The sequence below is a fragment of the Brachycentrus maculatus genome, unplaced genomic scaffold, assembly GCF_059751285.1.
Source record: "Brachycentrus maculatus isolate JH-2025_06_01 unplaced genomic scaffold, ASM5975128v1 h1tg000065l, whole genome shotgun sequence".
Classification (NCBI taxonomy): domain Eukaryota; kingdom Metazoa; phylum Arthropoda; class Insecta; order Trichoptera; family Brachycentridae; genus Brachycentrus; species Brachycentrus maculatus.
Window position 1 is genome coordinate 627923 of NW_028280819.1, and position 26826 is coordinate 654748.

The 26826-nt window shown below is 35.9% G+C and overlaps 1 protein-coding gene across 1 annotated transcript in view; it reads right to left on the reverse strand.

The window, feature by feature from the left end:
• Positions 1-3939: 3939 nt before the first annotated feature.
• The window catches only part of Dad (Daughters against dpp), a 129743-nt gene continuing 106856 nt past the window's right edge, over positions 3940-26826 (reverse strand). Inside the window, exons 4-5 of the mRNA XM_088256660.1 lie at positions 5783-6013; positions 3940-4433 (exon numbers count right to left, since the gene is read on the reverse strand). Coding sequence (XP_088112786.1) covers positions 4111-4433; positions 5783-6013 — 554 coding nt within the window. The 3' untranslated portion in view covers positions 3940-4110. The remainder of the gene's footprint in view (positions 4434-5782; positions 6014-26826) is intronic.

The window sequence follows — 26826 nt, forward strand, 5'->3', positions numbered from 1 at the left end:
CACATTGTTTATTCTTTGGTTGGGCAATGATATAATGATATGACTAGACGATATTGTTCAACTGAGGGGTGTAAAAATAAAAGTCACAGATTTTAAAAATAATATTTCATATTAATGTTCATTATATAATAATTATTACAGTAATAATATATAATAATTAACAATGACTTGCTTGTTTTTCATTTCCTCCAACTTCACAATGTTTAGTCCCGAATCCACTTTACACGGGATGTTATTTCAATTTTATAAAATACTTCCTTTTAGTTATCCAATGTTCGACAATTTTGATATTTCCTCAAAAAATAAAAATACCCAAAACAAGAAGACTGTGTTTCGTATCACTTGTACGCACGGAAAGACTGACAATAAACCACGCAACTTTGTATGTTGAGGCTATAAAAATCAGTTTAACACGCGACAACTTTAGACAATGGCAGACAAATTAATATTTCAACACTGTCTGAAATACTGACTGTTTTCAAAATAAACCGATGACCAATGTTCCTTCTAACTTAACTGTTTACCACCGCGTGCAGAGCCATGGACCAATAAACAAACAAAAAAAAATTTAAATAAATAATAATTACACAAATTATTTTAAAAGTATTTTTTTTTAAATGTAAGTGAATAGTATTTTAAGGCATTATCTAATCTAATGTTTTAATCACACAAACACTGGAATTTGGCCTCTGAGATATTGTGATCAAGATATGTTATTAATATCTATGATATAACTTGATAGCAATCGCTCAGGGGTAAACCTAGTATTTGTGTACTTACAACAATTTGAACATACTCCATATAAAATATATGCACCTATTGCGTCATTGCATAGGCATAGGCATAGGCATACTGCCTTAGAGCAAACATTGGCAACGATTGGGCATTAATATTGTAAATAATTCGAGTATATTAAATTAAGAGTATCATATAAATTAGTCGAACATTGGATAAGACCATTTTACTGATAAACATAGCGAAAAATAGCGTATAATATAGTTCTCTATGCGAGATTAAAAGGCACTGAGTTTTAGAATAATTGTCCAAAATCATATAAAGGGACTATTGCATTTATGTACATACATATCAAATTAATGTTTGCCTTTAACAAAATATAAAAAAATTAACAAAGATTTAATGCGATAAAACTTAGTTTAGTATGAAGCTGAAGTGATTATTGCAATACACGTTTGAAAACTTGAAAGATCCATTCAAATATACAAAATAATATGTAAAAAAATATATTTATCTCGTACTAACAATATAAACCACTTTTATCAATATTACAGTTAGTTATAAAACAATCGATAATTAATATAGTAACTGTTTCAACAAAGAACTTTAACAAATTTTCTATTATAATGAAAATACGCTAATTGAATAGAAAATTCTACATTTTCCATGATCGAGCGACATATCGGTAGTCAACAGACTGCAGATCAGATCCTACCAATTTGCCCGCATTGAAAATAATAAAAAATAATAAAACAGTATCATTGCGTATCATGTAAAAATTATAGGGGAAAAAAACATACGGTCACTAATTCAATATGCATAACTCAAATAAACGTTCTTTTAAAATTTAATTTTCATAGTAAAAAAAAGATTTATTCAAGAAATAGGATTTTACTATAGTAACAAAAAAAGCTCTCATTAATTATGCATATTTTTCAACTGCAATTCAATTTTTATTTTTGCATTATTTGTCAAAATATACAAAATTAAAATCACTTTGTCTGACATACATAATATGCATAACTCAAATAAATGTTCTTTTTAAATGTAATTTCCATAGTAAAAAAAGAGTTATTCAAGAAATAGGATTTTACTATAGTAACAAAAAAAGCTCTCATCAATAACATAATTTTTTAAGCATTATTTGTCAAAATATATAAAATTAAAATCACTTTCACATGCACTTTTTCTGACACAATATACACAATGTGCATTTGAAACATTCAATAGGCTATTTTCAGTCGGGAGAAATATAGGATTTAAAATACTTTACGTATAAAAGAATTTTCAAGATTCTTTCTGCATTCGTACAAATCCAAAATATCAATGATATCATTTATCATTTTCAATTGCGAAAAATTGCTTATCAAAACACAGCAAAATTTAGTAAGTTGCATCATTTTGCACGTGCGTGGTTTTAAAAAAATTAGTAAAAATACCACTAAAACCAGTGTGCAAAACTTCCCCCGGTAGTCAGTCCCCCACTCCGGCAGGAAATAAATCAACAGGCTATAACTCCACAGTAACAAGAATCATAACTCGATGACGTCACAAACTACTAGTTTGTTTTTTGCAATCAAATAAAGATAGTAGAATTCTTTATATTTCCCTTTATTTCTTTATAGATTTCAACAAGAATAGTACTGATCATATAACGAATTTTCGTATGAATTAATTTGTCAATAAAAAAATAATGTGATAATAGCCCATTGTTTTGAGAAAGTAATCTTATATATTTTTTTAATCATTCAGTAATGGGTTTTATGGAACAAAAAAAAAAACAATAATCATTTAGAATTATATTTATAGGCAAATAAATGTCCAAATTTGGGCAGTTTTACTATAACAAAGTGTTAAAAAGAGCTATAACAAAATTGCGCAAAAGGCCTGTAAACTAGCTACCATATCTTAGAGGCTTCGTTATTGATATTCCATTTCTCTCAGCTGTCCTTTTGCGGGACTATTTGAGTGAGGAAATAAAATTACAAAACACTCGGCGAGAATAGAAAATAGGTTATTATTAAAATATAAGAAGCTTCGGATTCTGCTAGAAATTCAGGAATGTGGTTTACCGTGTTATGTGGTCGCTTTCCCGAACATGTAACGAGTACATTCTAACATACATATACATTATACACCTACACATTAGAAGGGACGTGTAAAGGTGGATACGAGGGGATGGAACACTAAACATATCCTAAGCAAGTCAAAACATTTCCAACAAAAAGGCACATGTGACAACCCGACGGACTATATTAAATATTCATTTACAGATATGTGTACATATGAACCGAGTACGTGAGTCTTCTTCTTATTTACAAGTAACGTAAAGAGTACCAAAAATAATTACAAAGGCAAGTTCAATAAATAGTTACAATTTAGAGAAACAGGAATCGGATTATAATAATACACTTCTCAGTCCGGACACTTCCTATGACTTAGGTTAAACCCAAATATACATTCATCCGCTGCTACTGTCGAGGTAAACCTTCATTCTCAAATACACAACTTAATCAAGATCATTTCTTCAATATATCAGGTATACGTTTGTTTACATCTTCACACTCCGCACTCCGCACGGCACAATGTCCTTGTTACTTCGCGGGAGTGACTATACCAAATTATACCGGCAAACTTTACTTCTGCGTCCTTTGGACTGTCCGCACGCAGACAATTCCCAATTGTTACTATTCACATCTAGCGTAATAACACGGAGGAACAACTGGGAATCACAGCGACGGCTGTCGACTTCGGTTCATGGAATTTAACATAGAGAACGCACGCAACAGTGGCTCTGCGACAACCTTTGGCTGAACATTTATGGGCCGTGAGCACGGGCAAATACCTCCACAAAATATCTGCCTGTCACTAAATTATTTCAATAAATGGCAAAGGTTGAAAGTGTTGCGTTTCGGTATCATCTATTGTATATTAAATGCAATATTTCCAAAATCTAAATTTCAATACAATCAATCTAATATTTTGGTGATGAAAACGGAATATCGAACAGCGGTACGATAGTACGACAGTCCAAAGGACGCAAAATTTGGCAAGATCCGAGAAAAAAAAAATACGGGATGACAATAATAAAATATAAAACAATACGATGGCTGCCGATAATCATTTCCGCTATTAAATTAAAAGTACGTGTCGGAAAATCTTATCTTCCGGAAATGACGAGTTCCGAAAGAGCGTCATCCCGTATTTTTTTTCCATTAAATTCGGTAATTTTAACAAAATTTCCTACATAATTTTGAAAATAAAAGAAATCTACGAATAAATACGTCGCTCGTCCGACTGTCCGAGGATCTGGCCTCGATCTAGCGATTAATCTCGAAGGTATTAAAAACTAGAATACTAAGAGAAGAGTCCGGGCTATCTGCACGGGGAGAGCAGCACCTCGAGCCAGCAGGGGCAGGCGGTGACCTCCTGGCGCGAGTACTTGGGCCCCCAGCCCTTGGCGAAGGAGATGCGCACGGAGTTGGGGTCCACGGGGCCCGCGGGGGGCGCGGGCGCGCGGGGGGCGCGGGGCGGGGCGCCGCGCGGCCGGAACACGCACAGGCAGTGGCCAGGCGGCACGCGGTACACCAGCAGCGAGCGCGTCTCCGAGTCGTCCAGCGAGGGCGAGTTCACGAACACCGGGTACTCACTGCGGTTGTACACCCACACGCCGTCCGCCTCCGTGCTCAGTGTCACGCCTGCAACACCACATCACGCCGCATTAATACCTCACCAGGTTAACTCTACCATAGCCAAACAATATACATCTTGAAGAGCGATTTTATAAAGGTGCAGTTAAGTTTACCGACACAAAGCTTGTGTATTTTAAAAAAATTAAACATTTATTTGTGAAATAGATACATGTGTACATTCATTTGAAAATTCATAAACATATTTAACATGTTATTACTTTTTGCAGAGACCCACCAAGCCACCTTACGTGTCTTGGTCAGTGGAGATCTACATACGTATGTATGTACGTAAAAAGTATTTTTTATTATTATTTTTTCTTTCTATCTAATCTATTTTAACATAAACATAAAACATAACACACAAAAAATTCAAGAAAAATATATAAAATAAAAACTATTTCACAATTTTCATAGTATTAACTCTTAATCATTTACCCATTCCTTTATTTTGCCTTTGGTCCATATTTTAGTTTAATGTGATTTCAACCTTGATATTGTTTCAGCAACATGGCCAACTTTTGGATAGAGTATGGAATCAAATTTATTCAATCATACACATATTAAAACACACTTAGGATGGGAAAGGTATTTTTACCCATTGGGTCGATTGATGCTTAAGGACGAGAAGGGTATTTTTAGCCTTCTCATTTGAAATTTAGAAAAGAAAGAATTATTTAATATTTTTATATAAATACCAATCTCTTTGTTAAGGTCAAAACTATATGTACACAATTATCAAATCCCGGTGATGATGAATAAAACACGGTGAATGTTTGATTATGTCAATGAGTTTCTGCATTTTTGATTGAAAAAAATGGAATGTGCCTTTTGCTTATAAATAAATAACAAATATGATAACACCAACTGAACTGAATGCCAAACAAGACAGCAAAATGTAATGTGTAAAGCGGAAGATACCAACCTACCTGTAATGTAGGAAATATATGGTGGTACCAAACTACTTGTCACATTGGAAAAGAGTGCTGGTACCAACCCACCTGTTACATTACAATAGAGTGAGTGGTACCGACCTATCCGTCAAATTGAAATAGAGTTGGTGGCACCAATCTACCCATCAGAATCGAATGGAGTGGATAGGCACTATCCTACTTGTCACAATAGAATAGAGTGGGTAGATGGCACTAACCTACCCGACAGAATACAATAGAGTGCGTAGATGGCACTAACCTACCAGTCACAATAGATTAGAGTGGGTGATGGCACTAACCTACCCGACAGAATATAATAAAGTGCATAGATGGCACTAACCTACCCGTCACAATAGAATAGAGTGGGTAGATGGCGCTAACCTACCCGTCACAATAGACCTATAAAATAATGGGATGGGTGGTTACCTAGGCCTATCTTGGCGCGGGTGCGCAGCACGGGTTCCGGGCAGGCGGCGGCGGCGGCCGAGTCGGCCAGCAGGCGGAGCGACAGGCCGTCGGCGGGGGCCGCCGCGCCGGGGGGCGGAGTCGCGGCGCCGTGCACGTGCAGCGCGGGCAGCTGCACGGGCTGCAGGCGCCCCACGCGCGCGCCCAGCTCCCAGTACGCGAGCCGGCACCACACCACGCCGTCCAGCTTGTCTGCAACAACACAAAAACACAATTTCCGTTAATTTGTCCATAAAGTCGTTAAATATTGAAACTAAATATAAAAGTCCTATTCATGGTCAATGGAAGTAGGCAGTTCTGAATTAGATCGCATTATTCAGCCATGACGTATTTGATTGCAAAATCAATCTTTTTTATTTTTTAAATAATTTAAATACATACATAGATATATACATTCATTTAAAAATTTATAAACATATTTAACCTTTTTTTGCAGAGACCCACCCACCAAGCCACTAAGCCACCTTGTGTGTCTCGTCGGTGGAGTTCTTTTTACATACGTTTTTTTTATTGTTAAATAGGAAGACTGAATACAGCCATATGTAAACTTAGTTATTCTCGGGGTTTCTACCCCCATTGCAGCATATACATATATGTAGCGTGCGATGTTACCCAAAATATATTCCTCTTCTTCTTCTCTTCTAACCCTTATTCGCACCCAATGGTGCATAGGGCACTGCATCGTATTGACGCAGTGTTATCTTGATCGTTACTTACATGAAGGCAAGGTGATCACTCCTGCGCTTCAGTGACCAGTCCAGGGTAATATTAAATAAGTATTAGAGTGTAAAATCATGAATATATATTTTTACCCCCCCCCCTCGGGAATCGAACCCGGGACCTCCAGCACGGTAGCTAAACACGCTAACCATTACACAAAATAGAGAAATATGGAAGAGAAATATAAAATAAAATAATATTTTTTTAAAGTAGAAAGTGAGCAAAAAGGCAATGATGTAAGGCAGGGCCTGCCAAAAACAGTGTCGTTTTTCCTATTACTAGTTGTCCCTCGAGATAAGGTCGGCAGAGATAAGAGATAAGCGCGAGATAGGGGCTCCAACGCCGCACACTGAAGGCCGTCGCTTGAGGTCGCCAGCGGGCCCAATTCTAAGAAATATCGTATTCTTTTTAAATCATTTTCACAATTCGATGAAAGCCAGATATCCCCAATAGTAGTGCATAGTATTAGATTACGCGGCGTATTACGATAACCGAAGGCGGGAGGCGACGCTAATCGCGGACAGGTGAAGTCACCGGTTGATAAGTGCGCGAGTACCTGCTCAGCGAAATGGGCGGATAGTTACAGCACATATTTAATAGCCACACAATTTAAAAAAAGAATGTTTTTAAAAAATAAAAATAAAGAACAATAAGTACCTACCTACATACCGAAACGGGCGGATACTTAGTTACAGCACATATTTAATAGCCACGAAACGTCGAAGAAAAGTAGAATGTTTTTTTTTTAATTTTTGAACAATAAGTACCTACCTACATAATGAAATTCGCAATACTGTGGCGCCAAGCTTTGAAAAGCAATGGGCTTTTTTCGCATTGTTAATATCGGATTTACAAATGAACACTACAAATTGAATGATTTTCCAAGATCTCGTCACATTTATGTTACAAAAATACGAAATATCGACGATTTCATTTGGCATTTAAATTTTAAAAGTTGGTAGCAATGTCGTTATGGGGGACGTCACGTTCGTTTTTAATGCAATCAATAGAGACAATCAATCAATGCTAGGGATATACTGGAGAGATATCTAAGAAAGAAGGCACCTACTCGCGACTATCTCGAAGAGACGCGCCAAATGGATCGGTCACGTGTTCAGACAGGAGGGTTTCCTGCACCTGAAAATGGAGGGAACAAACGCCAGAGGACTTATATACTTAAATATCTTTGCGACTTGAACGAGGATATGGGCTGTCCAACGTATGAGGAGCTGAAGAGCTGATAGACCGGAATGGCGAAAGATGTGTCATTTGAACACTCTCCCTGTGAATAAAAGTGGTATTACACAAAATAAACGATGGGAGAGGGATATATATTATATATAGGGATAAGAAGAGTGTTATATTACCATACCACAATGTTAACAATGCTTTTAATATACGAAATATACAACTTTAAATCTCCCTTATTTTTTACGCACTTTCAAGAAAAGTAATGGTTTCTAGTATTTTTTTTCTGTTCAAAAAGTGGTTCTATGATATTTTACAGATATGTAATAATTTTGCCTTTTCACACGATAAAGATATCGCAAATCAATCATATGATCAAAGTACGATATTACGCCGACAGATTTATTAAGTTCAGTATTTTGTCATTATTGAATCATGAAATTCTATGAAAATTAATAACAAAACTGACGACATGACATGACATTGATACTGTATATATTTTTTATCTTCACTTTTAACACTAGTCGTTGAATTTGCAGTTGGAGCCATGTAAAGTTGCCTCGAAAACAACATGTTGTAGCATTTTATCTTATAAGAATCTATATTTTATATTGATTCCAATATTCAGAATTACTAAAAAATAATCAATGTACTTAAATAAAACCATTCACGACACTTTTGTAGCAACATTTACACGTGACAATTTGAATGCATAGTGCATATGTAGCGATTTTTTTGTTGTTGATTTCATGTGTGTTTTTTTTTAATATTGATATGAATATATCGCTCACTTTTTTCAAGAACGTCATAAATCAAAAATCGTCAATTTTCAGTTGTGCATGTTTTCGGAATGCTCAGAAAATGTACTATATCCCAGCAAAAGAGACATATTTTAAACTTAATATTTACCCGCTACAGGGCAGAAAGTGTTGTTTTTGTATTTTGAAGAAAAGGTATTGTTAAATTATTATTTTAAATAAACTAAATATTTTTCAAATGGAGAAAAAACCTTCAGGTTTTACCTAAAAAGATCTGTTGCACAGTAAAAAGCTCATTCAGTGGCTTTATATTTATTTTTAATGCATTGTGTTATATTTTTAAACTTTAAAAACGTTCTCCTGAAAAATCAAGTTTTTTGATTTATGACGTTCTTGAAAGGAGTGAGCGATATGTATTTCAATTTTATCTCTAGCAGTACATGCGCCGAATCAAAGGTTTTTTTGGAAAATGTTTTGAAGATAAAATTGATAAAAATAACCAGTGTACTCGCATAATTCAACTGATTACGCGAATGAACCTTATAACAATGCCTCAATTTGTTTTAATATATCGAGAAAATGTGTTTATCACAGTTGGGAAGAACGTAAATAAAATCTGTAATATTAATAAATAAATCAATAAAATTTGTGATATGACTATCGTACGGATGTCATTTGACATCCAAAAAATGTACACTTGTGGTGAAGAGTTTGAGTGTTTTCACGCTCTCAAAATCGCAAATTCAAAACCGCTCGCAGCCAGATGTGGTGCGCGTAAAAAAGGATAGATATCTTTATGATACATTTAAGCTTATAATTGACGTAAGCTTTTATTTTCATTCCATGAGAATCGAACCCGGGGCCTGCACGGTAGCTAAACGAGCTAACCATTACACTACGGAGGCGGATCAATACATTATAGTCCTAGACCCAAGAATCTAGAGCAGAGGACTGATCACCTTGGCTTCATATAATTGGTGATCAAGTTAACGTCGTGTCGATTCAATGCGGTGCCCTATGCACAGTTGATTGCGAACGGGGATTAAAAGTACAATAACTACCAAAAAAATAGATTTTGTTTATTTTTTTTGTTTATTTCTGCACCCAAATACGATTTTCTTCATTTTCAACTTTATTCGACCAAAATTTGATTAGGATACCTTCTCACACTCGGGACCATAATGACGTAACGTCCGTATCAATGGTTTAAGAAATTATCGCGTTTGATAACGTAAAGCGGTGTCGTAAAAATGTTTGCCAAATTGGGTCATAAGTTCATTGGTGGCGCCATCGCTGGATGTGTGATATTGGAACATTCAGTATCTGCTAGTGTTGGGATAATGGCATTTTAATTTGTTATTACCGGACATTTCAATACGGTCAATTTAAAGCACGACCACCCTAAACTTACATCTCTTATAAATTATTACGCGAAGGATAACTACATATTTACATGATCCCGCCATCAAATTATAATAGTTATTTCAAATAAATTTATTTTTACTATTTTAAAATATCATTTTTACAGGTAAAATTCTTAGGGTCGCCATTCGATCATATCTATTAATTAAGAATAATTAATAATCTATTAATACACCTATATTCTATGATTTTTTTAAATATTGAAAAATAAATTAACCCTTAACACTTCTCGATTTCTAATAGATTATTTAACTAACTAAGTTTTTTTCTTTTCAATTATTACAATTATTTTCTTTTCTTTAATTCGGCAGTCATGTTGTGGTAACATCTATCCATTTTTAAGTTAAGTTTTACTTGTAAATTTAAAAAGTGAGTGCGAACGCGGGGTCTCTTCAATCGAATGTACGAACGAAATTTCAAATAGAAAAAGTAGTATTTACCATGTAAAATTTTAATTGAAAATTAACAATTATTTTCTACCTCCAGCATTAATTCCTTAATTGTTTTACAAAATAGTTTTTCATCCAACAATGACAGACACCAAAAGGAAGATGGAAAATGACAACCCTACAGCCGTTGTTATCAGCTGACTATAGACTGACGTTAGATGGACCCGTTCGAAAGAATTTCGTTCTTAAAAATTAGTAGTCAATAACACGTGCATATTTATTACACAAAATGAATAGGGAAAATATTCGCTAATCAAACATCATAACACCCCATTCCCATTGGATATTATGACGTTTGAAGCAGTAAGATTTGCAGTAGGCAGCTTGAATTACGTAGTTGTGACGTCAACGCATTTTAATATTACTGTTTCGAATGATGAGCGGAGCATTTCCGAGAACAACATCAAAGCGAATCCTAATGAATGGAGGAGGGATGGTTTATTCTTGTCACATTCTAAATGTCTTTGACCCTATCTTTAAAGAAAGAAAAAAAACTTATCGATTTAGCTGATTTCGTTTAAAAGCGAACTAAAAAAGTTCAAAGTATCACTCGTCCTCGAAGAAACCCGACATTGACCTTTATCAAAGGTTCTCCCGCGTATATTTTAATAGAGTTGACATCATACCATCGTTACATCAAAACATCGCGAGCTTAGCAGAACAGAATTAGCGGATGCAACGGGAAAATAACAAAACGAAATGTCTCGAGAAAGTTGGGGATTATTTTAGTAGGGAAATTACATCGTTACATTATGGTAACATTATTTATAGGCGCTGGTTGCCAATTTATCACGACACAATCGGTGATGGCAAGGAACACGAGAGATGATTGCGTTATGGCGAGATATCCGGAGGCGGCAAAAGAAGATGCAATTTACAATTTGATCGGCACGCATAAGACACTCGGCATAATAAATGTGTACGTTTTAATGATGGAAATAATCGAACGAGTATAAAATTGTGTAAGCTACCGCGATATAAATAATAACAAATTTGGCAACATTTTCATAAAATACTAAAAATCTAAAGGGCGCAACGATTTGATTTCCCAATAAATGGGGAAATGAAAATTATTAGAATAATTTGGTAAACAAATCCGTTTGATTTTTTTTCTTTTTCTACAGATCACTCACCATTTTTTTTCTAACTGGCATCGGAAGAGCATTCAATGCCTTCGGGCATGCGATAACAAATTTAGTGCACCGATAAAATCTAATACAAATGCCTAAGGTTTTTACGAGAACTCGGCCAATAAGTTGAAAAATGTGACGCAATAAAACTGGAATCAAAGAATCAATTAATCAATTTTATATTTTATCTATTTACTAAACTTTTTACGCGGGCACTTACTTAGCAGAATCAGTAAGCAAACAAATAAGAAAAGTCGCCAAGCAATATTTTCTATCGAATACGCAAGAAAAGATTTTTTGTTTCGATTATGTTTTCCGATTCGAATGCCATTAGAATGGCTACTACGAACCGTATTTACCAAAACACAACAAAATTGATGGGGTGGTGTCAATGGCGCCAATATGCCAGACGACAGTCGGGAAGAAGCGAGACGCGTTATCGCAAATCATGGGCGAAGAGGGAGACGGAACGAGAGACTTTTATCAGAACTAGAGTGTGGGAACGAGATAAACCGATCGTTTCATTCTCGATTAACGAGACGACCCGTCGAAACGCCGCAGCCAGAGTAAGCGGTCGGGACTAATTACCGGCGAGAGGGAGAGGGAAAGAAGATCGCCTAGAGATTGAAAGAGGACTATTTTACGAGGCAGAAGCGAGACAGATTCATACAACGGCATTCCATAACCGTCGGGATGCGCGTCGCGAGGAGCCAAGTAATGGAAAGGGCGGCAGTTGTCGGGTGGCGGACAGCCACGAGTCGGGGGAGTTTCGGCTCGGTGGCGCGACTGGCCGAACGCGGCGATATCGGGCGAGTGGAGTTGGCGCCATTCACTCGCGACCCGCGCTCCCGGAGACGTCGCGACCGGCGAACATTATGATGACATTTCTAAATCAGATGGACCGCCTCGGCCGGGAGGGAAATAAGATGTCAAACGAACAGACCCCGTTGACAGAAGACAATCATTTAAAAGTTATAATTAATCATGTCCAGCCGATGTCTCGGCGGCCGTAGTACGCACTGGGCACTGGGGCGTTTATCCCTAGACCACGGGACTTGTTTCAATGTACCTCAATACGGGACTACCGTAAAATGTACGATGATACGAAAAACTCACATTTTACTAAGAACATCTAAAAAAAACAGGTGTAACATGTTTTTCAAGAACTTTATATAAAATACGAACATAAAATATCGGTAAAAAAATTAAGATACATGCATTCCCCACAGATTGGATGTCCTTCGTAAATATTACGAATGTCCCGTGATCTAGAGTTAAATAAGACATATCCCTACATGGATTACACGACGATTTTCTTCCTCTATTGCATCGTCCTTTCCCTTTTACAGTAATGGAACTTAAGATTATAGGTGTCATAGCTTGAGACGAAACATCTATCTTTTTTTTATATATGAAAGAAGATGGAAGTCTAAGAAGACAACCAAATGCCACATAATAAGCTCTGGGATGCTGAGACTTCCATCTTCATTTAAATAAATAAAAAAAACATCTCAAATTGAGACACCTGTAATTGTAAGGGTGAATAATCCAGTATCTGATAAATTGCAATAAATTGTTAACCATATTAAATTTTAGTTAATTTCAGTTCAACAGGTTAACCATTAATCTTTCCGGTAGTGATTTGACTACATTCGGTCTACTTTCATCCTTTCTTTTGCCAACTCCACGCTTCACTTCCTCGTTCGTTTGCGTATTTCTAATAATTAATAATAATATTACCTACATACTAGAAAACGTCTATCGAATGCAGTGCCCACAGTTTACACGCGTAGAGCGGCGTGGGCAGGGACGTTAATTATTATTTATTCACTAAAATCTATTTCTAGTGGAATAATGCGTATGTAGGTATGCCGAGTGATTATGGCGGCGCCGTTCTTGACACGCGGTGATCAAATATGGCAACTCCTGCCGAGAGCAACACCAGTCGATGCTGGATGCTGCTCCACCCACCGGTGTGTGCCGGTAAATGTACCATTAGTGATTAACAACCCAATGTAAAGAAATTTAATTAAATGAGAAGACTTAATGCACAATCAAACAAGAAATAAGTCAGCTTTGATCAGGAAATACGTATTGTCGATTCGGATTTAACGTCACGATTTGCTAATATTAATGCGTAATTTGTATACAACATTTTTAGTGTGTCCAAATAAAAAGCTTCTTTTCATCTCACCAATAGATGTCTCAAGTGAAGTTCTAGAGATTCAAGAATAATGTTTCAAAATTGGTTCATATATATATAGCTTCCAAGAATTTGAGTAGTGTGGTTGTAAATAATGGGTAGAATTGGTGAATGTTACACTGTGTAAAGTGATCACTTAAACCAGCCTATGACGGTAAATGCCCAGACTTCCATATTCTTCTTCGTCTTTGATGAGATGTAAAAAATAATATGAGTAATTTGTAACTCGCGGGTAGGTAGATTCTCGCTCAAACGATTTCAAAGCGATGGGTTTTAAAGGGGCCGAAAGAAAGGATAGAGATGTCATAAATTGATTCGGCAGTCACTTTTTGATAATATCTATTCATTTTCAATTTTAAAGTTTTACTTGGTAAATACCATTATTTCTTAAAATATGTTGTGACACGTGTTTCTATGCATTCCGCATCATTTTCAAACACCGTATGTGAAGCTAAGTCAAAATTTTAGAGTTGTGTCCTTGGTACGTTGAAGGATATGAAGAGGGGAGTAGGAACTGTTTCTTATGTTTATTTTTATCGATGGGAATATAGACAATAGGGGGGAGGCTGTAGTCATTGTCATATTGTTAATTTTGGGTTTATTATTATTTATATATTTATGAATTTCTATAATTTCTATTCATTCAAAATGTTGCAGTTTACGACTTTTCGTATGGATAATTTTTAGGATTTCTACGTTAGAATAGAAATAGCGGTAGATACAAAGTAAAACTTTGATTAAAAATAGTAAGAGAGCCTACGTACTATATACTGCGCGTACAGGTATGGTTGTCTCGCAGAAACAGGTGTGTGGGGAGTAGAGTCACAAAACACACTCGCGTGACATTTCGCGTGGATTCTGCAATATTCCGCGAGTGTGATGTTTGCCGCCAGCGAACGGTTAGGAAATTCACAAAAATGGGTTAATGGGCACGGTGGGCAGCGGCTGATAAATCAATACCGCCATACCGCCATACCGACACGTACTGGGCTCGTATCGGCAGTCAGTCGATACCTTTTATTGCAATGGTAAATAATTTCTCGGCTCCGAAATGGGCCTAAGTGGCCCGGCTAATGGCGGGGCTCCCACGCGACACACAGACGCAGACGCTTCTCTCGAGCCGGGCGACCGCAGCGAGCCGACAAAGCCGGCAAATTGCGAGGACTGATGGTCATCGTTGCGGCGATGTGGACAAAATGCAACGCGGGTGTGAGCATTCCGAGAAATTAATTACACACAGTGACAACTCGTAGACAAACTTTCTACGGATCAACGAGTGTACCCCATGAACTGAAAATTGATAAATTTTTGAGGTAACTTAGACAATATGACATTTTCACATAAATTTTGTTATATTTCATATTCTATATCCACAACCATAAAAATATATTTTGTATTTGAAAGCATTGCGTTCTTAAGAGCAATTTGCCTTAGCTGATAAAAAAAACATGTATTTGAGTCTCAAAGAAGAGATCAGAATCAAAGAACATGCCAAGCGATTTAACAGCCGGTGAAGTGGTACTCCTTGAATTGGAAGGTGTCGTGTTTATCGTTTAGCGAATGTTTCGAGATGTTTACGGAGAGAGATGCTTACGATTCTCCAATTGAGGAATTCGTTAAAAATCGTTATCATAATCATATTACCTAGCTTTGTGAATCACGAAATAAATACAAAAAGAAGAAAAAAAAACAACGGTTGTATGTAGCACGTATATGTAGTTACTTTGTCGGACGTTTCATATCGATACTATGTAGATATCGCGGCTGCTTTTGAAGGTGCAACATTCACACGTAGACGCCGCTGTAATAACTGGACTCCGGGCAGTGGACACGTACAGGCCGTTCGGAGTACCTACACAGTACAGCACAAAGCCAGGGGCGAATAATGAATAATTCGTTTCTCCTTCACCGACGCATGACGGCGAGGCGCCAGGAGCACTTGTTCCGAAACGGATGTGCCGCATGACAACACAGGCGCTTTCCGAAAGCGGACCAGCCACCTGAGCCGCCCGGCCGCCCAGCCGCCCGGCCGCCCAGCCACCCATCGCGAAGGGAAACCCGCCGATTGAAGATCGCCGCCGCGTTATTAATAATTCATACTGCAACTTGACAATGTCGCGTTTCCAACCCTTTTTTGTATGCAGAAACGGGTTTATAAATGGCTGCGAATAAACATTAGCGAGACCTTGCGGACGCCATGATGCATTAAAGCCGTGAAAGTCTAAATTTTAGCGCGGGATGAAATACTGCGTGTTGTCCTCAAGGGACACATTATCAATGTCCAAGTAATTTAGTATGAGTACCGTTGACCATTACTGCTAATGCTTCTCCATTTCCATTCACTTCGCTACCCTTGGCGTACATCATATGTATCCCTTCAAATATATTCCACTTCTCTCTCACATCTAGCCTGCAGGACGGATCGCCTCGCCTTCTTGTAAGTAATGATCGAATTTGAAACACGGTGGTGCCCTATGCCCTATGCACCATCTGGGTGCCATCATGTGTCAGAAAAAAGAAAACTTAAGGTAATCAAAACGTGAGCTCAAATTTCGCCGATGGCCAAGTTTAAAATCAATAATGACCGGTTTCTTCAAGAGCCGTCTTCGAAAAATGGGTTAGTCCTATGTTGAACCAATATGAAATTTATGTATTAAATGTTAAATCAAACACTGATTTTTTTAAGTCTAATAAGTTGTATTTTATTGTTAAAAAAACACATCAAAAACCAATTTTGTGACAATTGTTTCGCCTGTTATGGCATTTTCAAACGAATGTACAAATTAAACGCCAAATCTATAAATAAAATAAAAATAAATGAAATCATTAAATCGCACCATAACGTAAAAAATACAAGCTAGAATTCCTGATAACTTAAAATCATTTATAATGCAAATGTAACGTTTTGGTGAGGACCTCTACAATTGTATATTATAAGTGATTTCCTAATTCATCTGTACTTGATGAAGAGACCTCTCGCCGGGCGCGCCGTCTGCGCGAGGACCTTGGGGCGGGACGGACTATACGAGATAATCATAATTATTATTATGTGCTCGCTATTATTTATCGCGGTATTATTCCTTGCAGAAGTGCAGTCTCACAAGCTAGAGCCGGCGACGTAATGGCGATCACGCCTAATAAATCACCAATAGCAATGAAAATAAATTTGTACTATAAATAACGCGAATATATCGTAATGATTCCACGTCATTTTTTTATCGTTGTTTCATACATCATAAAATCAACGATTAACATGGGAATTTTGATATGTTCTACTCGACATTGTCAGCACTGAGATCGCGTACATAGTGGCGATATGCATATCGTGGTGAGTCCCAATTTTCACATTTGTCTCGGACTTGAGCTTTGATATATCCCTTTTCGCCTTATCCTCTCTCCCGTCCGTCCCTCTTCCAGGTATTTATATTAAATTACATATGTAACATTTTGTACCTAGAGTGTTACAATACCTGTTTTTTGTTACTCATGAATGTAAATGTATTTATGTAACTGTTCTGTAGAAATTATCGTCAGGGTTAAACATGTACAGTATCTACTCAATGAATTAGGGCCACCCATTATTTTTTTGAATACTCTGAAATCTTTTGGATTATTATATTTATTTTGCATAAATACTTTAAGTTTTCTATTGACATCTAATATCATGTATATTACCTTCAATAATATGTAAAATATACCTGGATTATTTAAGCCTTTACAAAATTTCAAACCCTTTTTCTGAGAAAGGTCCCTAATTAGCACAGGTAGACAGATAGTTGAAAGTTCAAAAAATAGTCCTATCTCATTTATTAGTGAAGTTTCTTGAGTTCTGGTTGTTGTTTTGTTCAGAGAGGTTATATAGTTATCGTGTCTTGTGAAAAAAACTTAATTTTTAATTTTAGTTCATAAAGTATAATTTTTTTTTGTAAACACAAGTGTTTTTTTTGAAAAGGACAAAATGGGAAAAATTAAAGACATTTCTGAGGAAAAAAAGTCTAGTGTTATAATGCTACTGAAATTAGGAATACTATCTAATAGAGAAATTTCAAAAAAGGAAAACGTTTCTCGTCAAACAGTGGACAGAATTTCAAAATCAATAAAAAATCAGTCACCCGCCACCAGCAATCGGTGAAAGAACTGTCGTAGGATTAGAAAAACAACACCGAGGACTGATCGAAAAATCGTTCAAAGTGCCTTAGAAAACCGTAGTGCATCAGCAAAAACATTAAAAATAAAATTGGAAGAAGAGGGTATAAATATATCGGTATCAACACTGAGGCGACGTCTTTACGAAGTAAATCTGAAATGCAGGCGCCCTATAAAAGTACCAAAATTGACACCACGAATGAAAGCGGATCGATTAAAATGGGCCAGGCTATATCGAAATTACTCGGTAGATGATTGGAAAAAGGTATTTATTTAAATTGAATTTTCAACATATCATTTTAGTAAATAAACTTATATATTTGAATTAAACTTAAATTTTCATTATTTTTCAGGTCATCTTTAGTGATGAGTGCCGGTTAGAAGCCGTGACAGAGAGCCGTCGATGCGTCAGGAGAACACCAATGGAACGTTACAATGAGGCCTGTGTGGTAAAAGTTATCAAACACCCCCCTGCAACAATGATATGGTCATGTATTATTAATAATTTACCTGGGCCGTTGTTTTTCGTGGAAGGAACAATGAACCAAAATTCCTATAAGCAGGTCCTCGAACGAATTTTAATGCCCTTCTACCATACACTCGACCCAACAGAAAGTCCATACACCTTCATGCAGGATGGGGCACCTTGCCACCGGGCTAAATCAATAATAAAATTTTTGTCTAACAAAAATCTGCCTTTGCTTCCCTGGCCTGGAAATTCTCCGGATTTTAATCCTATAGAAAACGTATGGATCATGTTAAAAAATAAGGTATACTCATTTCCAAATCCGACAGTAGACTGTCTAAAAAAAATATTAAATAAATTTGGTCAGAAGACGAAGAAATAAAAAACATGATAAAACAGTGCATTTTAAGTATGCCAAAAAGAATTGAGGCAGTTATTTCTGCCAAAGGTGGAAATACTAAATACGAACTATATTTATGTGAAAATATATACATAATTTAAGCGTAATAAAGTGTTCATGTGTAAATAAAATTCAATGTTGTTTTATTCAAGGTTTTCTCTGAGTTATTCCTGTTTGAATTGAGAAATTGCGCGAAATTCTGCGTGGCCCTAATTCATTGAGTAGATACTGTACTTATTTAACACAGATGATGACAAAGTTCTTGTCGAAACCGGTTGGAGATAAAGTACTAATAAAAGGTGGTTAAAAACTAAGTAGTTTTACTTTATTAAGTTTATAAAATGTGCCAAAAAGTGTGTGCGAAGAACATTCAAGAAAAAATAATGTGTTTTTTTTCCGCTGGAGTGTTATTAGAATTGAAAAGTATGCATCTTAAATATGATAGAATAATAAACAAACGACGTCTCAAAGTAGACGGCGCCAGCGCAGATAGATGTACGGGGGCTGGTCCATCCCACCCGCCGATGATTGCAGCCAAACAAATAACGAGACGCTTCTCGTCTTCGTCTCTCTGGCGGGACGGCGCGGCGCCCTCGGGGCCTCGCGCCGGCCCTCCGGCCCTCGCGCCGCCTGGCGAGCGGCCAAGCGGGCATATCGGCCATCAAACGGTGGACCCGCGAGGGCTGTTTCCGGAACAAGACAGGAAATGGCGGACAGTCGCGTCGCCGAATTTGCAAAATCTCAAATTCAGACGATTTTTTTTGACATATATTTTCTTGATTCTTATTTTGATTACATTGAGGCACGGTGATCAGTCCTGCGTTATTAAATCGCGGATTTAGGAGTGAAATATATTCGATGTGACTATCACAAAAAAATTGTCCGACTCCGTAGTGTAATGGTCAGCACGCTCGGCTACCGTACTGGAGGTCCCGGGTTCGATTCTCAGGGAGGGTCAAATAAATACAAGTGATTTTTTCACTCTAATATTTATTCAATATTACCCTAGACTGGTATCTGAAGCGGAGGGCTGATCACCTTTCCTTCATGTTGATGATCAACATAACACTGCGTTTATATGATGCAGCGCCCTATGCACCATTGAGGTGCGGATAAGGGTTTGAATGAATATCACAAAATAGACCGGAGTGGCGAAGGAGGTGTCGTTCGTTGCTGCAGACCGATCCACAGGATTGAGACAAGATATTTAATGAGATTTCGATGACGTAAGCGAAGGAGTCAAGATGAAGGACGTTATAAAAGAAAAGAAATAGGGTTGAAATAGTAAATTCTATTTAAGTATTTATGTTTTCACTAATTGATTAGGCAGTCGCTTTGCGGTAATATCTATCCATTTTTAATTTCAGTTTCACTTGGTAAATACCACTATTGCAGTAGTGCAATTTACCAAGTAAAAATTTAATTTAAAAAATCTTAAACACTGATTTAGACTACATACAACGTTGCGCTTAAAAAATTAGAGACATCATTCTAATGTGCATGAAGCCATTTAAAAAGTATTAATGATCGTATCGCAATCCAATATTTTCTCCGTGACAGAAATAGAAATGACTGAAAGGCGTTTGAAAAGTGTAATGGAAAGTTCCATTATTCCATGGTCCGTAGTTAGAAGTTATTATTACAGACCATACTAAGTATCGAGTAAATGTCAGTCAGCAGGTAATAGCGATGACGTCTCGCTCGCTCCGCTGTACTCGGATCTAGGGAGCAGATAAAAAGCGCAATTACCGCTTTGATGGTGGCGCCAAGCAATTACTAATCGCCCATTGTTTCCTCACAAAGTCACCTTAATAGTAAAACGCATTATTTACGGCAGACATGGGCAGATGCACACTGCGCGGGTATCGTGACCGGTGACCGCCGTCCGGCGGCCGTCACCGATAAACTCAGACGGAAAAGTCACTCAATTCAACCCTAGAATAATGAACTATCGTAAAAATTACGACGGCAAAAACGACAACTCCCGGAATAAAATATGTTCGCCTCGTAAGATGTATGTTATAAAACTCACAGAGATTTTAGTCTCTTCGTCAGGACAATCACTACAACAGCATGCAAACAATACTACACGTTACTACCATAGCACTGTTCACACAAGTGTAAATATATATAAAAATAAAAATAAAACACATGTCTAAAGTTTCGATTCGTCAATAATGTTCGAAAAAAAAACAAATTGAACTAATTTTTAATGGAAAATAGAAACCCATTTTTTTGTAAAAATCAATTGTTTTCGTCCTTACAATGTCCACTAAATTTGAAATGGATCATTTTTATAAAAAAAAAACAGTCTTCAGCAATTTTAGCATACATCTAAGAAAAAATATTAGCACTAAAACAGTTCAAAATTCCAATTTACCTTTTAAGTGGAACATTTTATGGTTTTTTGTTTTTGTTTTTTTTTTCTTCTCTTTCCTACTGTTTGTTATATTGATACACGTGGACTGAATTTAAATACAACGTTTATGTAGATTTAGGATATCTAGGTGAAAATCTGAAAATAATTTGTTTAGAGATTGCGCGTTTGATCTCAACACCAATGCTAAGATTTGCATATATTTAAAAGAAAAGTTCACTTCTTACATAAATGCGTACGTGCTTAAACGTTGTCGTGTATTACTGCGGCATTGAAAAAACATTTAGATTGATTATTTTTTAATTAGACCCGGTGGTTGGATTTATTAATTACATCTGATCATTGCTAATCTACAAAGACTGAACGGACAGGCATTGAGCGAAGGCCATGCTTGAATTTTAGCCTAGGAAATGAAATCATCAGAAAAAATACACGAGCCTGCGGCGCACTGCCTACCGCAATACTTCCTTATTATTATTATTATTTGAGATTTGAATATTTTTGGGAGTGGCTGAATTCTGGAACCCGTTCTGTGAATCACCGCGATGAAGTCCGATCGAAGCGATATCTACAGAATCGCGTTAAACTAACGCTAAACTGGCGTGATACGCGATACAACGTAGGTATACGCAAAAAATTAACTTTTGAATTTTTTTCCACGTATATTTTATTTGACTAGTGACCGGGTTTCGTCGTAACCGAAATCATCGGACGGTTACTGGTCAAATAAAATATACGTGAAAAAAAATATGTACGAGTTATTTTATTATATAAAATGCAATTCCACCAAGAAATCTCAGTACAAATCCTAATTCTAATAATATATATATATATATATATATATATATATATATATATATATATATATATATATATATATATATATATATATATATATATATATATATATATATATATATATATATATATATATATATATATATATATATATATATATATATATATATATATATATATATATATATATATATATATATATATATATATATATATATATATATATATAATTATATATATATATATATATATATAATATATATATATATATATATATATATATATATATATATATATATATATATATATATATATATATATATATATATATATATATATATTGTATTTATATCTGACTATCCCTACGGGGAAGCGGCGTTTTTTAAATAAGCAATAATTTACGTATTTTAAATGGTTGTTTCAAATTAGCATCCGAATTTCAAAATCATATTACAATAATAAAAATAAATAATAAAAATAAAAAATAAAGTAAAAAAGGACGGATTATAGGAAATAAAATAAAGTTTGTTTATAGTTTGGTAATAATATACAAAGAGTTATTATCATAACAATAATAATAATAAAAAAGCACCGATTTCGGGGACACAAAAAATGACATTCGTCATTCGGCATTAATTCGACATTTGCGGGGCATAAAAAGGTCGCCGCCAAAGGATTTATACGGCGCCTACGTTTTTATTGGCGCCGTACATTGTTAACACAAATAACGATGCGACAAATAATATGTAATTGGCCAATCATTTTGGAGATGATAAATTTGACGACTAGCTTTGGGTGTAATGATAGAAAACGTGGATATCTCGATTTATGGTACAACTGACTAACTAGCCGCCACTCGGGGTAGGCAGAGGGGACAGAACGCCATCACACTAATAATACTAAGAACAATAAACATGGCCAATTTATATAGCGCTGTTTTTGTGAGAAATCACCACAAGGGGGCACTTAACAATTTACAGTAATTACTATGGATATGAGATCCGGAAAAGGTGTGTCTTGAGTTTAGATCGAAATTCGTCAGAATTCTGGATAGATCTCAGATTCGAGGGTTGTTCCCTGTTTAAAAGAAAAACAATATTTTATCATAAATGTATTTATTTTTTTAATATGTGAATGTTTTTTTTGTAATATTACGTATATTATTAAACAATATTTTTTTTTTTTTAACACACGTTTTTTTTAATTTTATTTTAGGACAGGTCAGAAGTCGGAATAATCGGCGGTTATGTAAGAGGAGATGGATGAATGTGGAAAAGGTGAAACATTTTTTTAAAGTCAGAGCGGCGTTCTATTCTCGCTGTCTACCCCTGCGGGAAAGCGGCACAATGGTTAGAAATTACGTCTACAGAAACTGAAATTCATGAAATTATGTAAAATAGTTTGAACTGTGTAATTTGCACGACCATTTCTAATGAAAAACCTCGTCAGTGTGACACACACGGATTCCGATAAAAGCCGTCATATATTCAGAATTAAAAACGATCGAGAACTTTAACGATATTACTAAAAAGGTACGATATCATACGGATTGATATATCCACGCAAATACAAAGCGATATTCAGCCTTGCGTCAACACAAACGGCGGATCGGGCATCAGAGGTAAAAGTTACAAATCATCAAAATGCATTATTTTTCACGTTCTAATCGATCGGGTATCCCTTTCGATTAAGTGCAAGGTAAATGGTTCCAGGTCGGGTCGCGTGACACCAACACAGCCGTCGGCCCGCGTCTGGCGCCAGGCTACAACTAAACGCCGGAGACACGATCCACGCGATCGGCACGCGATAGTGAACCTTGCGCGACGGCGGAATAGATACGCTTTTTCGGCGGCGGGCCGGTGGGCGTGTGCGCCGTTCCGCCGGCGGCGGGGGCGGACATAACCTTAACACAATGACTGGCGCCAAAATCAACCGGAGGTGGCTGGATAATGGATGCGGGATGATGCATCAGCCATCAGCCATCGGCCATCAGCCAGCAGCCACCGAGATAAACGCCGGAGACGAGTGACGCGACTAACATCAATAGCTACCTACTGCTATCTATCTGTGCCCGTTCAAATGCAGTACAAACAAATACAGATTATTGTTGTTTTCGTGATAATTTATTACGAACTATGCTCGACATTTATATAGTACTGTCAGCCTACAGTCTAGACTCTAGATATACAGCGTTCTAAGAACAAGATACTGATGAAGTTTCTTACATTTTCTCGGTTGATCACAGTACAAACAAATACAGATTATTGTTGTTTTCGTGATAATTTATTACGAACTATGCTCGACATTTATATAGTACTGTCAGCCTACAGTCTAGACTCTAGATATACAGCGTTCTAAGAACAAGATACTGATGAAGTTTCTTACATTTTCTCGGTTGATCACAGTACAAACAAATACAGATTATTGTTGTTTTCGTGATAATTTATTACGAACTATGCTCGACATTTATATAGTACTGTCAGCCTACAGTCTAGACTCTAGATATACAGCGTTCTAAGAACAAGATACTGATGAAGTTTCTTAGATTTTCTCGGTTGATCACAGTACAAACAAATACAGATTATTGTTGTTTTCGTGATAATTTATTACGAACTATGCTCGACATTTATATAGTACTGTCAGCCTACAGTCTAGACTCTAGATATACAGCGTTCTAAGAACAAGATACTGATGAAGTTTCTTAGATTTTCTCGGTTGATCACAGTACAAACAAATACAGATTATTGTTGTTTTCGTGATAATTTATTACGAACTATGCTCGACATTTATATAGTACTGTCAGCCTACAGTCTAGACTCTAGATATACAGCGTTCTAAGAACAAGATACTGATGAAGTTTCTTACATTTTCTCGGTTGATCACAGTACAAACAAATACAGATTATTGTTGTTTTCGTGATAATTTATTACGAACTATGCTCGACATTTATATAGTACTGTCAGCCTACAGTCTAGACTCTAGATATACAGCGTTCTAAGAACAAGATACTGATGAAGTTTCTTAGATTTTCTCGGTTGATCACAGTACAAACAAATACAGATTATTGTTGTTTTCGTGATAATTTATTACGAACTATGCTCGACATTTATATAGTACTGTCAGCCTACAGTCTAGACTCTAGATATACAGCGTTCTAAGAACAAGATACTGATGAAGTTTCTTACATTTTCTCGGTTGATCACAGGGGGTATATCTCGGTAGTGTAAAGGCAAAGGGGTATATCGCTCACTCCTTTCAAGAACGTCATAAATCAAAAATCGTCAATGTTCAGTTGTGCATGTCTTCGGAATGCACAGAAAATGTACTGTATCCCTGCAAAAGCGGCATACTTTTAACATTATATTTACCCGTTACAGGGCAGAAAATATTGTTTTTGCATTTTGAAGAAAAGTTATTGTTTAATTATTTTTTTTAAATATATTAAATATTTTTCAAATGGAGAAAAAACATTCAGGTTATACCTAAAAAGATTTGTTGCACTGTAAGAAGTTCAATAAGTGGCTTGATATTTATTTTAAATACATTGCGTTATATTTTAAAACTTTAAAAACGTTCTCCTGAAAAATCTAGTTTTTTGATTTATGACGTTCTTGAAAGGAGTGAGCGATATCTGTCTCAGACCAAATTTTATAGGAGAGCAAAAACAAACTTGTGAAATTAAATAACTCATTTTTTTTATGTACATATCGTAATAAACTAAATAAGTATTGCAACTACAGCTTTATCCTTTTGCCTGATTATTGAAAACACTATTTCACAATTTTTTTGGAACAAACTTAGAAAATGATTTTTTTACAGATATACCCCGTTGCCATTACACTACCGATCTATGCTCGTTCTATGTAACTCGAATGTGGTACAAACAAATACAGATTTATAATGAAATATTTTCGGTGAGTGGTTATATACTAATATTACTATTTTTGTAAATGTTTGTAATATTACTTTTTTGTAAAAAAAATATAAATGCAAAACATGCATTAAGAGCCGAGGTCTGACATGCACTAGGGATATTAGTTAAAATACATCGGGTTTATATACTCGTAGATTGAAAGGAGGAATGACTAAACACAAAGTAAATGCTTTAAATATTAATAATATTTAGAATAAATACAGATTATTGTTGTTTCTGTGATAATTTATTACGAACTATACTCGACATTTATACTGTAAGGCTAGAGTTTAGATATCCAGCGTTCTAAAAACAAGGTTTTGATAAAATTTCTTAGATTTTTTCGACTGCTCAGCAGTGTGATCACATGAAGTATATCTATCCGTCTTTATTTAAATTAAATTTTCACTTGGTGACGCGCGTTTCGATGCATTCCGCATCATTTTCAAACAATTCAGTAAAATTTAAATTAAAAATCTCACACAGCATATTGAATATACAATCATAATAAAATAATAAAACCCTTATCCGCACCCCAATGGTGCATAGGGCACTGCGTCATATAAACGCAGTGTTATCTTGATCGTTTACACATGAAGGAAAGGTGATCAGCCCTCCGCTTCAGGTACCAGTCCAGGGTAATATTGAATAAATATTACAGTGGAAAAATCACTAATATTTATTTGACCCCCCTGGGAATCGAATCCGGGACCTCCAGAACGGTAGCCGAGCGTGCTGACCATTACACTACGGAGGCGGACAATATTGATATTGAATATACAAACATTAAATTAAATACATAGTGTACATAACTTTAACTGTTTTTTTTTTTACATTTTTTACATCTCAACAAAGATGATAAAGAACTTCTACATTCGTCTTTATCTGCGTCGACATGTCAAAAATGTAAAAAAATAACCGTTAAGTGGAGATAATCCTGATTTGTGAACAAGTATTTCGACACACTCAAAATGTTCTACTTTTACTGTACTTATGGACTTTTAATGGTAATGGACAACATTTTTATATGTACTT